The 16,707-nt window shown below is 36.6% G+C and overlaps 1 protein-coding gene across 1 annotated transcript in view; it reads left to right on the top strand.

Annotated features, from left to right (window-relative positions):
- The window catches only part of LOC112051636 (pleckstrin homology-like domain family B member 2), an 87,006-nt gene that overhangs the window by 19,708 nt on the left and 50,591 nt on the right, over nt 1-16,707 (top strand). The window contains exon 2 of the mRNA XM_052887227.1: nt 8,240-8,418. Within this exon, the coding sequence (XP_052743187.1) occupies nt 8,345-8,418 (74 nt within the window). The 5' untranslated portion in view covers nt 8,240-8,344. The remainder of the gene's footprint in view (nt 1-8,239; nt 8,419-16,707) is intronic.

The raw sequence follows: 16,707 nt of genomic DNA, 5'->3' as shown, positions 1-16,707 counted from the left end.
TTACGAGTTTGACTGGGATTCACATATTCAAGTGAAGCTGCATTCCAAGACGAAATATCACGTGTCTCAAACGGTGAAGGAAAAACATCGTGAGGAAACCTGCATACCAGAGAATTTTCTTAATTCTCTGCGTGTGTGAAGTCTGCCAATCCGCATTGGGCCAGCGTGGTGGATTATTGGCCCGACCCCTCTCATTCTGAGAGTTGAGCTCAGCTGTGAGCCGAATATGGGTTGATATTGATGATGAAATGATATGGAGTGTGAGTGAGGGGATAAAAAACAAAATATATTGTTTTGAGGCAACAAATAACAATAATATCCTATTCTATCCATAATATCCATGCTAATATTGTAAATGGGAATAGATGAAATTTGGTAAAGATAAACTGCCCCTTGGAGTATAGAACATAGACTTTTATCCCGAAAAAATCCATGGATGAATACCAACAGAATTTCACGCGTACGGCATCGCTGGCGTCCGCTAGTGTGTTATAAATTCTGATTATGAATTATATTTAACAACTAAATAAACTTTCACATTTATAATATGTTTAAAATGGAGCGGTAACCCTAATACGATGGGTAAACGCAATGTTTACAATAGAACACAGTGCAATTGAGGCCGCCGGAGAAAAAGTGGCATAACTCAAATGCATCTAAAATTGATCCGGCTAATGGTGCGAGACTAAATGATAAATTGGCTGATGGTTTTGTGTAAATTTATTTCCTTCCATTTATATTCGTTCACGTAACATAGCAATGGTTTTTCTAACTACTTCCTCATAGTTGGTATATGTTAGTGTATATTTTATATTGAAATTAAATATCACGTGTCTCAAACGGTGAAGGAAAACATCGTGTGGAAACCTGCACGCCAGAGAATTTCTTAATTCTCTGCGTGTGTGAAGTCTGCCAATCCGCATTGGGCCAGCGTGGTGGACTATTGACCTAACCCCTCGCATTCTGAGAGGAGACTCGAGCTCAGCAGTTAGCCGTATATGGGTTGATAACGACGATTTTATATTGTACGGGTAATGCTTATTTCTGAAGTGTTACCTATTAGTTAATACAATGCCCGGAATGCGTTTCATGTTGACGTGGACAGGATTTTCTGAAAATGTAACAAACAAACTCACAGTTAAGATATTTCTAATATTAGTTAAGATATTTGCGATTTGGTTTGAGGTTAAATTTTAGTATGTAAGGCGTTTGAATATTTAACTCGGTTGGTTAAATTAATATAAATAACACATACAGAAATTCTTTGTGAACTTTAATTATGTCTTATCTCACACCGCGCATTATTCCCAATCGAAGACGGATGTATTGCAGTTAGTCTGGTATCTTAATGGTTAAGTTAATAAGTTAGTATTTGTTTAATATTAGCGGCTTTCGCTGATGCGTCTGTATCGTTATGCTTCGCATTGCTTCGTATATCTATCTAGCCGGTTCTTAAACGCATTCAGTGATTTTGCGGTTATCACATCCTCAGGCAACTTATTCCATAATTTAACTACTCTATTACTGATGAAGTATTTGAGGGGCTTAAGAGTGTGCAATTTGTAATTTGGTGGTTACAAATGGTTCTGGATCTTAGATTCTGGAAAAGTTAGGAGCCTGATATTTGGGTAAATGATATTTCAAAGTGTTAGCTTCGTTATGACTATTCAAAATACACAATTTGTAAAACTTTTCTCGATAGTTTATTTTTCTGAATAATACATGTTTTGCTCACATTTTGCTTTCAATCTCAGGAAAAGCAAACTTATTTTCTTAAATTTTTGTTTTGTATAGAAAATTAGGTATATATCTTGAACATGGCCATTTTGCTTTTCGTTATGTTGTTTAATTTACTTGCAATTAGGTAAAAATGGTTTTAGCGCTCGTGTCATAAAATTTGCGTCGCGCGTCAATCGCTTCGTGCTTTTCACTCACGTGAAAGTCATAATTCGGCATCTCGTTTGTGCTTCGAATTTTATCCATATCGTACCGACGCGCAGCTCGCTCTTAAGGGAAGCTTTTCGGCATCATATATTTGGCATAACTTTAGTTGAGTCAGTTTACCGCGGGCGTTTCTCTCGGGCGTGTTTGTTGTACAAATCGCGAAGGTGCGAACGGCTCGGTTAACGCTTACGTAATGCCCGTATCAATAAAGATTTTAGTTAGGTATTCCGTGAGAAACTGTGTTACAGTACAAGGTTACTAATTGTCTGTCTGTTTTATGCAACGACCTCAAATACATTGACTCGCTTTGACAAACTAAAAATTGGTGTAATCATATAATAACGAGAGTTGTGATAGCCCAGTGGATATGACCTCTGCCTCCGATTCCGGAGGGTGTGGGTTCGAATCTGGTACGGGGCATGCACATCCAACTTTTCAGTTGTGTGCATTTTAAGAAATTAAATATCACGTGTCTCAAACGGTGAAGGAAAAACATCGTGAGGAAACCTTCATACCAGAGAATTTCTTAATTCTTTGCGTGTGTGAAGTCTGCCAATCCGCATTGGGCCAGCATGGTGGACTATTGGCCTAACCCCTCTCATTCTGAGAGGAGACTCGAGCTCAGCAGTGAGCCGTATATGGGTTGATAACGTATATAATAACATTTAAAAAATCAGCCTCGAAGCAGACGCCTCGTAGTTTCATGCGCGTAAATCCCATTTTGATACTTAGTCATTTATAATCAGCTAGACTCCGCGCCACGAAAGAAGTCCCGCGGCTAGATCTGAACTAAAATTGACAGCGTCTTACACTAATGACATTATGACCGCCATTACCAAATGATATCAATGAGCGCCATTAAGACATTAGCGTCACGTCTACGGGATTTTATTCGTGACGCGGAGTATATCTGCCAGGGAAAATCCCATGAAATTCAGTCTGTGAATAGCCGGAATACAATAAATTTCAAAACTTTGATTTTTAAAAATAAAAGTTAATATGTATTTTGTCATGAATTTAGTGAAAAACTTTAGACTTAAGTGTATAATTTATAACAAAATTAATAATTATGAACAATATTATAAATATAAAAAGAATTATTGAATAACCATTTGTATTGCAGACGCAAAAAAAAATTGTTGCGCGTTTAGTTTGTACTTCTGTGTATTAATCTTTGACGCCATATTATATCGTAAAAAGATAGCTGATTTTCAATAGAAAAATAATCTTCCGCATAAGTTCTTTTACATAAATAATTATTTCCAGCAAAGACCAAATAAGTTCCGAAGATCAGCATTACTCAATTTTTGACTTGTGTCTCTTTTGTACAAGCAGTTGAGGTCGAGCCGATAACAAAATCGCGTTGGTGTATAATTGGAAGTGTTAAGTTGTTAATTACGCTAATTGTTGTGTTAGCGTCGGCGGGGTACTGTGTCAAGTGCATATTGTGGCGGTACCATCAATACTATCTTGTATCCAGTGGCCTGCATAAGGTTTTTAACTAGAGTATACACTATAAGTAAAAATTGGAAAATGCCTTTTATAACTATTATTTAACTAACTAACTATTTATTCTGTGGTCTAGCATAGGTTTGTATTGAGTCGTTAGGTAGGCAGTGCATTTTTGCATGTATGAAGTGCACGCCACTGCTTGTACCTACTCGTATCACGTATGATACATATTATGTACATAATCTTTTCTTTCTACTTATCTATAATAATATTGTTTCGTCGGTCCATATCCAAGCGAGTCGCAGGGATTCGCTGGATGCAGGCGGCTCAGGATCGTGATGTTTAAAAGTCCTAAAGGCCTATGGACGTCCATCGGCTGATAGTGTCGGTAGCGTTGTAACTAGTCACGGCCGAAATCTCCTACCAGCCAGACCTGGAAATTTAGAAAACCTCAGTCGGCCCAGCCGGTGATCGAACCCAGGACCTGCGCCACGGAGGCCGTCAAAGAAAAAGGTTATCGAAAATATACTCTTGTACACGGAGTAAGTCGCGAGTATGAGCTAGTTACATTAAATATGGAATTGGTATAGAATTTCACTGTTTGTCGTTCGTGCCCGCTTCCCTACTTAAGCCATTAACCAAAATCATGTGCCGACCCCCATACATTGGGTTATGGGTAATAGAAATTTATGGATTCTAAATTAAACTCCGCTTGTTCAATTGGTAAATTAAATGATAGGTCCTTCCTTCAAGTGAGACGTAGATTTTTTAATCGAATGTCCTGTATTTCTAACCGACTTCCAAGTAATAGAATTCGGGTTTTTAAAGTTGATCTATCGATATTTCTGATCGTCGTTATTAGCATATTTATCCTATTATGGAACCAGGGTCCGTAGCCATGTGGCAAGTCGATTTTATTCTACAAACGCTAACGCTTCGAAAATTAATAAAATATATGGGAATGACATCCGATCGATAACTTCACGTGACCAGAATGTCTAGTGGGAGTTTTCAGTATGTTCAGTATTACTGTTACTATCGCGTTAACGTAAACGCGAATTTATATGGATTTGAAACAGTACAAAATGGGAACATTTTCCTCCAAAACAGATACGTAATAAATCCTCAGGGTATGCATTGCATCTAGGAAGTGCACGACACTGATGACTTGCCTACCTTAAGCCCGCCAATCCTCTTTGCAGCAGCGTGGTGGGTCTAAGATTCATAACCCCTCTCCTAAGAGGCCTGGGCCGGTAGTGGGCTGAAAATATAGGGTGATAAATGGTGGTTATTCTGTTACCATTTTAGACTGAATCGTCACTTAACATCATGTGCGATTGCAGACAAGTGCATCTATACCAATGTTATAAAGCTGAAGAGTTTGTCTGTTTGTTTGTTTGAACGCTCTAATCTCTAAAGCTAGGCTATAGGCTATATTATCCCTTAGTATTCCTACGGGAACGGGAACCATGCGGGAGAAACTGCGCGCCGTCAGCTAGTGTTAAATAAGAAAAACAATGTCCCGCCGGCACTACGTCGATAATAATAATAATGAACTACGTAGTTGGCAGATCTTTGCCAAGATTACCAGCCGTAATGCAGACGAGTTGTAACTATGGCTATCATACAGGGTGATTCGGTCTTTAGTGCGGATATTTTTTTTCGTGGTTCTGTATCATTAATAGAATATAAATCTACAAACAGTTCGATACATTTTATGTAATTTTTTTTTTTAATTTATGTCTCTAAAATAACAAAATAATGTACATATTATTACTAAACAAGATATATTAAGCTTAAAAGTGATCTGGTGACGTCCTTTAGGTATCAAACGAAAATAAAATAAACGCACAATAGGGTGACCCTAAAATTCTGTTCAAAAGTAAATAACTTTAGCTAACGATAATTTTGTTATTTTTGAGTTAAAAAAAAAAGAAAAAATACGTGATCATTAAATTTTGTTTATGTACAAAATATAAAAATATCCGCACTAAAAAAATTTTCTTCCTGTATAAATAATTTACATGTACAAACCAAGTAGGGTAATAACTGTTATTGCGCAGTGATTACTTCAGGGTAGGTTGGGGTAATAAGGCTCATTTTGTTTAAGTTTTTTTTTTATTTGCTCCTAAATGTGTAACTTGAATGAGTATCAAGAACAGAATAACCATACTTAGATAATATATCGCAGGTAAATAACATACAAAAGTTTTTTTAGTTATGGTTCATTTTCTAAGAAGGATAAAAATGCTATACGATAACATCGACGTTAGTATATCTGTCCAGATCACTCATTTCATAAAACTGTATCAAGTTGAATTTATTACCAAATAATCAATTTTGCAATCCTTTAGAGCTGTGAAAAATCAAACCCTCACGTTAAAGCAGTTCTGGTGCGTTATATCTGTTTTTATAAATAAATAAATGAATCGCAACCTATAGGGTACTAACTGTTGCCCTAAAAAGATTTGGCAAGAAGCAATGTCTTTTTATAGCATCAGTTAAGCAAAAAATCTGAAAACCATAAATTCGTAGTAACTTTACAAAAACTTATTTGCGAAATAATTAACAACTAGTTAGTTTAATTTTTTTACAAGAACCTTGACTTAATTAATTGCGCATGAAAATAACCTTTAAATACTGAATATTTAATAAATAGTACTTTTACGTTATCTTCCAATTATTATCAAACACTTTCCGACTGGCCAGAGATAAGACATCAATAGTAGCTCGAATATCCCCATTCTACCCCTTCTATTATAATCTCATTTAAACGTACCGCCGTTAACAAGTATAATGACAACGTACGACAATCATTATGCACACAAACAATTATCTAGGGACGAGAACTGGTATTTAGACGACACGTCAAGTTGTTATTAAAGTATAATAATTTTTGCTCGCAGTTAGGTTTCATCGACTGAAATATTATGACACGGCATAAAAACTGATTTTGGACGTACCTACCAGCGGCGAAGATCCCATACATGTCGATTCTCGCCGGTTTACTTTTTAAAAATCCATACATATGTGTTCATTATTGTAATTAATATGAATGGATGTATGAGAAACTGGAGTTTGTATCAAGCGGTGTGAATTTCCTTTTCTCTCGGACACCTTACCTTCGCCAAAATTCCATCCCTCGCCACTGGTACCTACTTATTTTATTAAACTAATAGCTAATTCAACAGACGTTGCCTGCTGTTAATAAGCTTAGATTCATTGCAAGTTGCGCTTTTTCAGTATAAAGAAATATAAGCTGTAATTATTTGACACCGTAAATGTAAAAAAAAAATATATTTCTTTAAAACTAGCTTTAATAAATATTACTCAAGTAAATCTCGTTTAGTACTTCCTATGACCACTTTCCAGCTTCATCTTATTTTAACATTGTCACCAAACTTGGATTGCACTACAAAGTTGCAAGAATGCCCCGCCTACCCTGAGGGACTATTTACAAAGTAGTATTAAAAAAAATCGAGTTTGTATAGTTTCTCCCAATGCGCAGTGTTGGTCGACCCTCACCAGGTGGACTGACTACATCAAGCGAGTCGCAGGGATTCGCTGGATGCAGGCGGCTCAGGATCGTGATGTTTGGAAGTCCCTACAAAAGGCCTATGTCCTGCAGTGGACGTCCATCGGCTGATATGATGATGATGAGAATGTTTAGTGCTTACTCTACTATTACTATTAGCATGCCCACCAAAGATTCGAATGTTCGTTACTATATTTTGAGCTCCATTTTTAGTTAGCACTACTGAAGATTAACAAATCTTAAATGGTGCTCACATGTGACTAGTGAAAGAAACATAGACGAAATTTCGTCCAATAGCTTCGGAGTTGTCCCAGTCTCATCTCTTTTGTATCAACGCAATCAGGCGGCGCCACTATTGGTTGAATTTTGTCTCTCTTGTTCTCCACGAGATTATCTCGTTGGTCACATGTTAGCGCCACAGGAAAACTTACTCACTTAGCTTTTTTTTTATTCTTTACTAGTTAGCCCTTGACTACAATCTCACCTGATGGTAAGTGATGATGTAATCTAGGGTGGAAGCGGGCTTACTTGTTTAGATGAAAATCCACCGGTTCCGTACCGGAACGCTAAATCGCTTGGCACGTCTTTGTCGGTAGGGTGGTAACTAGCCACGGCTGAAGCCTCCCACCCGCCAGACCTGGACCAATTAAGAAGCCGGCCCAGCCGGGATCGAACCCAGGACCTCCGTCTTGAAAAATCCACCGCGCATACCCCTGCGCCACGGAGGCCGTCAATATTTGACCAACACATTAGCAATAACATAACAGTGTGTTCAATAACAGTACCACAGCATAAATGTGACCATTATGAATGCATTTCACATTAAGCCGACCACGTGTGCAACCACCTTAAACCATTTCGCTGTAACAGTACTGTTATAGTCGAAGAGACAGACGCTGTTTAGTTCGTTCTGTGTCATACGAAACTAGCAATAGATATTGTACGACAAATAGATTAATGAGATTGGCTGTTGGTTTGTTTGTAATATATTACAACATCTGGGCCGATTTTTAGAGAATAGGTAGGTAGAGAAAAATATTTAAAATCAAGTATGAGCATATTTGTTATTGGACGCACCTTAGTGGAAGATGGGAAGGGAGAACTCATCACAATGGTGCGACTCGTTGGTTATGGATAAAAATTTTGTTCCTAGGCATAATGACTACATACATGATAGTAATAAAGTCAACACTGACTCTTGGCCTATTACGTAACGGAATTACAAACCAACTTCCTTTCCTTTTCCAAATACGCCGCAGCCGTTTTGACTCGCGTACCGAATGTTAATCCGCAACTGTTTTGTTTCAGACAATGATCCCGATTGGCTGACGATGGCTCCGCGATGACGCGATCTCGTCTCTGATTGGAGGGCGGTAGCGTCACGCGACCGGCGGCATCTGTCATTGGTGCAAAATGTCAGGGCTGCCAAATAGAAGCGATGACGCGATCAACGGAGTCGATGTTCGGGAGCAAGGAAGCGCTTTGAGGTCAGTGAAGTTGCCTTGAATTATTTGGAACATTGAAATTTTAAGTCCAAAAGATTACCAACCGTAACATCTTGGTGTGAAGGTTTATTTTTGAATAATGGCATCTTCACCTTTAACCCGGTAGTATGAAGTCTTATCATACTCAAATAACTAGTTTTTGTAGTACCTTCAGATAGTGATTGTAGAGATATCGGCAATACGCGTTTGAATCTATGAATGAATGAAGAATACCCCGCCGCCCCTTCCTCTCTCGCTCCCCTCTGTCGCTCCCCCTTACCCCCTTACCCCTGTACTGCTTAGGCGAGGTCTCAGTTATATTTTTTCCGCATCTTTTAAATATGACCAATATTCCCATTACCCTCTAATAGTCCAACGGGCTGGTTTCGAACCTACGACCTTTCGGCGTGAGTCCGGTCCCATTACGGTTGAGCTATTGAGACTTACTTTGATACCGTAAAAGTAAGCCAGCTACTATTCAATAGTACATTTAAGCGTAAAATTGGTAGATAGACAATTATTTTAAGTTCACAGTGATTCTTGTCTCCTATCATAAGCGTTATTGATAATAATAATTAAACCTAACATGAGAATTTTCCACCGCATTTTTAACCGACCGACATCCAAAAAGGAGGAGGTTCTACGTTCGGCTGTATATATATATGTTTTTTTAGAGAGCACTTATGAAAATGAATTACACAAAATGAAAATATGACAACTACCCATCATGTTTCCGGTAGGTATACATTCATATTTATACACACGAGTCAGTTTGTTTGTCTGTTCTGCGTACCCTCGACTGAACCACTTATAGTAATGTTGAAAAGACTTCATCCCAGAAGGAAAAGAAAGAGTTTTCACGGGATTTGTATAAAAAACGTACGTGAGCGTTGAATAAAATTACCAACGTATTGAGATATTGTTAAAAGAAAAAAATTAAAAACAGTATACAAAGTAGGTAAGTAGATATTTTTACCACTAAAATTATTAACAGTTTTCTTAGTTAGCCTACTTCTCATAGTTTTTAAGTAATATCATATTTGCGTATATGCTTAACTTAACGTATATGTTAGGCAAACAAATTGTTAAAAGCATATATTGTACTAGCTGACGCCGCGCGGTTTCACCTGCGTGGTTTTCGTTCCCGTAAGAATACGGGGATAATATATAGCCTATAGCCTTCCTCGATAAATTAGCTATCTAACACTGAAAGCATTTTTCAAATCGGACCAGTAGTTCCTGAGACTAGCGCGTTCAAACAAACTCTTCAGCTTTATAATATTAGTACTATAGATTACTATAGATACTTAATATTAGAAAATGCAGTTGTGAGCAATGTGTATACGCTTGTATGGTGTGCAAGCTGCCGACTGCAACATTCATTTCTGGCGAGTGAAATAAGAGCAAAAAACGCATTTTCTACACAAAACAGATACAAATCGTTGTTAGCGAGCGACTCTACTCATTTCTCGCTCCGTTGACCCTCTGCGGATGCGTTAACCCAACATCGCCAAGCTATTCTGCACCGTATTCCATAGTTATAGAGGTCATAGTTACTTGATAAATGTTTAACTAATCATACCATCGAAATTGAATGTTTTGCTTTGGTAAGCATTCGCAACGTATATTTTGCAGCGTTGTTGGGAATTTTCTGCATAACAGAAGTGCGAGTAAATATATTTTTAACTTATTAGCTTGATGCCTATTTTGCTAGTTATACCCAAAGAAGTCTATAGAGCAAGATACTTGTTAAAAGGTGTTAAAATCGGCCCTAAAAGTCAAGTCAAAGATGTTTTACATGTACTTATATCCAATGATGTTAAATACTGTTAAATGTGTTACTAGCGCATGAAAAATGAGTTGCTCAAAAGAGGAAATTTCCACATCTCAATGTTAGTTGTGGTCAACAACGAACGTTATTTAAATAAATAATACCTAAATATCGTCTACATTATCGAATTGTGTGTTCAGGAAGTGTAAAAACTATATATACATAAATATATAATGGAATTAAAGACAAAATTGTGCATTTGTGCGCTCAGTGTTGTAGCCTTTTTTTTATTCTTTATAAGTTAGCCCTTGACTACAATCTCACCTGTTGGTAGGTGATGATATAATCTAAGATGGAAGCGGGCTAACTTGTTAGGAGGAGGATGAAAATCCACACTCCTTTCGGTTTCTACACGACATCGTACCGGAACGCTAAATCGCTTGACGGTACGTCTTTGTGGTAACTAGGGTGGTAACTAGCCACGGCCGAAGCCTCCCACCAGCCAGACGTGGACCAATTAAGAAAATCTCAATCGGCCCAATCGGGGATCGAACCCAGGACCCGTCATTAAATCCACCGCGCATACCACTGCGCCACGGAGGCCGTCAAGCCTGTAGATTCGGATAACTTTTTGCGGTGATTTAGTAGTGACGTAACCGATCTATAGTAGAAAATTATCATTGCCTACATTGGCATTAGAACTTTGGAGATAAAAACTTTCTTAATAAGGATTTATTTCTGACTGACGCACTGTGATTCGTCTCGTCTCGATTGTAAGACCAAAGTAGTAACAAAATACCTACGAGTAGTTCGCAATTAGTGTTCCAATAGCACCTATATTGGTATTAGAACTTTGTAGATAAAAACTTTCTTAATAAGGATTTACTTCTGACTTACGCACTGTGATTGGTCTCGTCTCGATTGTAAGACCAAAGTAGTAACAAAATACCTACGAGTAGTTCGCAATTAGTGTTCCAATAGCCCAAGGCCGTATGACGTAAGGCGCGCGGATTTTGAACAACATTGTTTCAACATTACATATTACTATTAATTACATAACTTTATGTTGTAGGTGTTCTGTCTCGCATATTTGAAGACAATTTCTTTCAAATACTTCATTAGATTTTACGCCTGGAATGACCACACTTTCGTCATCCTATCCTACTATCCTACTTCCTATTAATATTCTAAGCGCGAAAGTTTGTATGGATGTTAGGATGTTTGTTACTACCGCCGCTACTACTGAAGCGATTTAGCTGAAATTTGGATTGGAAATAGATTTTACTCTGGATTAACACATAGGCTACTTTTTATCCCAAAAAATCCATGGTTTCCCGAGATTTGCGAAAACTGATGATTTTGTTGATATGAATGTTTGTTACTCTTTCACGCCTTAACTACTGAACCGAATTAGCTGAAATTTGGTATTAAGATATATTATAGCCTGGATTAACACATAGACTACATTTTATTCCGGAAAAATCCATGGTTCCCGAGGGATTTGTGAAAAACTAAATTCCACGCGGACGAAGTCGCGGGCGTCCGCTAGTATATCATGAAAGTTTCGACAGTTACGTCACTACTATTAGGTTAGTAAGTGGGTACCCTATGGTGACCATGATTTGCCATTTTAAACTCATCATCATAAGATGAGAACTTGAATTTGATGTATGTATTTAGTATCTACCAAACATTATTTTTGTATTTGAAAAATTAGTCATTGACAAAGATTATTGAAAGCTATTTTTTTGTTTATTTATTTATTAATAATCGTATTGCAATAAAATCGTTATCAACCGGGAACCGAACTCGGACCTCTTCGCGTGCTGGGTGACAGGTGACGCGAGCACGTGTGGCGTCATTTCGTAAGGCTTCTAGTTGTAACCTTGTAGAGCCTTGTAGCAATTAGATTATGCAGAATAGAATGGATTATATTTATGACACACGTCGATTTTGTATGTTATCTACTCTTATAAACATAAAACGTCAATTATAAATTAAAAAAACATTTGATTTATTTACGTGCATAAGTAATGAAATTAAAATGTAATATAAAACAAAACTTGTAAAATATACCAATTCTCGCAACTCAGGTGTTCTACCGTAAAAAAGTTGTGACAACCATAATGAGGAAACTTTAGACTAGTTATAATTCTTAAACTTAAACTACAGTTTAAAATTTAATGAATTTTGAAATATACCGTGTCTATACAACGCCTGCTTGGGTACTCAAAAGTCAGGCTTCTGGTTCCACAAAGAAGTTATAGGGGGTCGAAAATGGCTTAAATAGCTTCGAGAAAAGTATAGTACGGTCGTGCCGCTTTTTTTTTTGCTCAACTTGGTGGAGGCACTGCCGTGCCCTCAGATATTAAAGTTTATATTTTGCTATATTCAATTTATTAGCAGTAGAAGTACTTCTAAACGTCGTAGAGTGAACATGTCACGAGGAAGCTCCTTTTGTGTAGTCTATAAATGTACCAGAGTTTAAAAAAGTTCATTTTTGGAAGTCGGTTGAAAATGTTTATATGGCAAAAGACCCAAAATGTACGTAACCGACCTCACAACCCCAGTTTTATAAAACCATTCGATAAAAAGCTTCAAAAAACCATTCGATAGAAAACTGTTTATTTAAAACCACAGTTTAAACTTTGATGGTGTGTTTGTGAGAGGAAACCGTTTTACCGACATCAAAGACGGCAAATAAACAGTTTGACCGACTGCAGTAACAATTAATCTGAATTGATGCAACTATGGGGTCGACGAACTTAGTCTATTCCTGGCTTTGATCATAGATTAGTTAATTACGTAGATGCGGAGCGTGAAAAGTTGTGTTAAGATACCTAATTAGTTATAGAAGAATTTTAATTAACACGTTTCAGTGTGTATATTTCAGACCCTGTCATAAGATATTACAACATTAACTACATTTCATCAAGTAGCTAATTGGAGAAATAAACATTTTCGAAGATTAACTTGTGACAAAATATGTGTTACCTAAAGATTAATTGATTGGTGCTCCGATTAAATACGAAAAAATTTCCCGATTCAGATTTATACGTACATAATAAGTAAAAGTAGTTGTCGCTGTCTTTTTTTTATTAGCTGTCCATACTCGCTATGCTTTGCAATGCCATGGAAAAATTATCCTTTTTTAGAACCTACGCGAATATATATTACCTAGTTTGATCAAAAACGGATTAACGGTTTAGAAAGCCAAAGAGATCAATCATCGACATTCTAATTGGATACATGTCAAGTATCCTATTATAAAGTGAATAAAAAGCTTCATAATTTAGGGGCCAACCTTATTTTAGAGAAGTCTTGGGTTCGATATTCACCCATTATCGTAAAACTAAAAGTTGTAAAGAATTTATTTCGAAATACGCCTAAAATCCATTCTTTACTTTATTTTTATTCTAATCCTTTGAAAAAAAACTCCACGTCCAGAGCATTTGAATTGTGACCTAACTGAATTAGTACCACTGATTGTCAAGGGTCAAATTAACCGGATGCGGTGGCTCGTCTGATTATTTAATTTGTCTGTGACAAATCTAACCGTGTCGAAGAAATTATAGCCAGAATGTGCTATCGTATTTTGGGTTTTCTAATTCGTTTTTGACTAATTAAACTCTGTAACCCCAACGATAAAAGCGATTCCGAGAATGAATGAGTAATCTTTATAATAAAACTGTAAAAGGTTCAAATTCTGTATTCTGTATATTGAAGAAATTTTTAAAACTTTTGTTGTCGATACAAATTTGATTCCTAAAGTGGACATATTTATCTACTTAAAAAATATAGGAAATAGTAGTTTGAGATGGATATGACGTCATTTGATCTTGTGTTGGCTCGTGCTTACGCTAGGTGGCGCGACTTGTTTCCGTGAATAGTGGGAGTTAGAGAGGGAGATCCATCGGACGGCAGCGACTTGCGATATAAAAGCGTTCACCGTACGGTCGGATTCAGTGGTGGCGTCGACCCGTCCACAACTTTTGTTGTGTTATTTTCATTAATTCATGGGTTATTTGGGATAGGCAGGGAGAATGGCTTGAGCAGTGAGTTTTGAGTGTTGGCTAGTCGGAAGGGATTCCTTAAACCTGCATCCGGAGCTTCTGAGACTGCTCAAGGTTTCTCTGTCATTCTAGGTTCTTATTTTGGTTACAGTTGAATTTGTTAATTAAGTTGTCCTGACAAATATTGTGAATCAGAACCTTTGTTCAGCATTGGTTTTTCTTGTCTTTCTAAATCCACTTCCGAGTTTTTTTCCTAAAAATATTTTATAAAAATCAAGCTTTTTAATTTTAAAGATTTAGAAGATTTATTGATGATGTATTGATACCACGCCACTTCATAAATCATCATAAAAAGCTAATACTGTTTTACCTACTTCGTCTTTTTGATTCGCTTGAACTATTTTTTTCAAGTAAAAACCCGAATAAGGTCATTCACTTAATTGTTGTATTGTTCCACGATTCTTTTTTGTTAAACAAGTTACAGTAATGTTCATTTTTTGTATCTTTATTCTGATAATCGTTTCTAAAAACCGAGAAAAACTTCTCATTATCAAACTAAATAATGGTGTACAATACATGTATATAAAATAATCTGGTACCTACTTCTTTAATACAATACAGATAGTTTGTACGCGCTGTTGTCTCAGTTGGATTTGATATTATTATTTAGTACCTTGATTACTTGTATCAGACTGTATAGTAAATATAAGTTTTCGGTGTAATAAGGTTGTGTACTACTCGTATGTACCTAATAAGGCAAAAGGTTTACTTTGCAATTACCTAATTTGTTTTAATCTCTAGGAATGTTTCTTAATGCCCACCACCCTTGGCGACGTCATTGTCTAAAGGGCATTAGAGCCCATCAAACATGCTTGACAAACTTGCTTGATGCTTGTCAAATTTGTTTTTTTCATCAAGAAATAACAAACGCTAGAAACAAAGCCGTGAATCATCAAATTAATGTTTGCCAAAAAGTATGATCGATTCTAAGGCGTTTCATAGATTAATGCTTTTATTACTAATATGAGAATATGAGAATGAATACATTTTCTTTATATCTTACGTTATGTTTTCACTGTGATAGGTATTTATAAATAGATAGCGTTTCTCGACGGCACTTTCATCTCGACTGAATCATTTTCAGAGAAACACCGCGAATGGCGACGATTACAAATTTGACTCACTTGTTGATATAGGTACTGATCACTGAAAACAGAGATATAGTAATGTGAGCTACACCAAAAAATAAATTATTATTTTTAACTAGCGGACGCCCACGACTTCGTCCGCGTGAAACCCTACTACTACCCCTACCCCTACCCTACCTTACCCCTACCCTACCCCGACCCTACCTTACCCCTAACCTACCCTACACCTATCCTACCCCTACCATATTCCTACCCTATACTTACCCTACCACTATCCTACCCCTACAACCCTACCCTACCCCTATCCTACCACGCGACGGCGACGGAAGCTTAAAAAATGGAGTAACTTCTCCCGTTTTCTCAACATTTCCCTTCACTACTCTGCTCCTATTGATTGTAGCATGATGAAAAGTATACTATAACCTGCCCAGGAGAATGAAGAATAATTGTACCAAGTTTAGTTAAAATCCGTCGAGTAGTTTTTGTTTCTATACCGAACATACCACGCGACGGAAGCTTAAAAAAATTAGTAACTTCTCCCGTTTTCCCAACATTTCCCTTCACTGCTCTGCTCCTATTGATCATAGCGTGATGAAAAGTATACTATAACCTGCCCAGGAGTATGAAGAATAATTGTACTAAATTTCGTTAAAATCCGTCGAGTAGTTTTTGATTCTATAAAGAACATACAGACAGACAGATAGACAGACAGACAAAAATTTTACTGATTACATTTTTGGCATCAGTATCGACCACTAATCACCCCCTGATAGTTATTTTGGAAATATATTTCATGTACAGAATTGACCTCTCTATAGATTTATTATAAGTATAGATTATTTTATGCGAGCAAAACCGAAGCATGAAAATATGATTATGTTTATTTTAGATTATTCTGGTAAAACCCACAGATTAAAAAATAATAGGCAGATAGAGCGCAGGGAACATGACAGTGTCGTAGCCGTTCCAAATACAAAATTTAAAAACGAATAATACATTTTCGAGTTAATGCAACACGAAGCGTCGCATCAGTAATTTTCAATATTATTGAACAAAAATGGCGTCTTGTGTTTTTAAATATTTAAAAACTAATTACAAAAACTAAAGAAATAAGATGAAGTATTTTTTATTGGTAATTATTGTTTATTATATTAATTTACGTGATTGTTATTAATTATTAAATTTTGATGTACAAAATATGAAAAATAGTTTGTATCTACATAATATGCGGATGTCAAGAGGAGGCGTGACGTTGGTGTTTTTTTCATGGATTTAACCGGCTTCACCACGCTACAAATTCAAAATTCTTTTACCAATGGAAAGCAACATTATCAGACAGTATAATATAAAATAGTAGGCT

Source organism: Bicyclus anynana, chromosome 18 (genome assembly GCF_947172395.1).
Source record: "Bicyclus anynana chromosome 18, ilBicAnyn1.1, whole genome shotgun sequence".
Classification (NCBI taxonomy): domain Eukaryota; kingdom Metazoa; phylum Arthropoda; class Insecta; order Lepidoptera; family Nymphalidae; genus Bicyclus; species Bicyclus anynana.
Note: the sequence above shows the minus strand (reverse complement) of the source record. Positions and strands in the feature narration are given on the sequence as shown.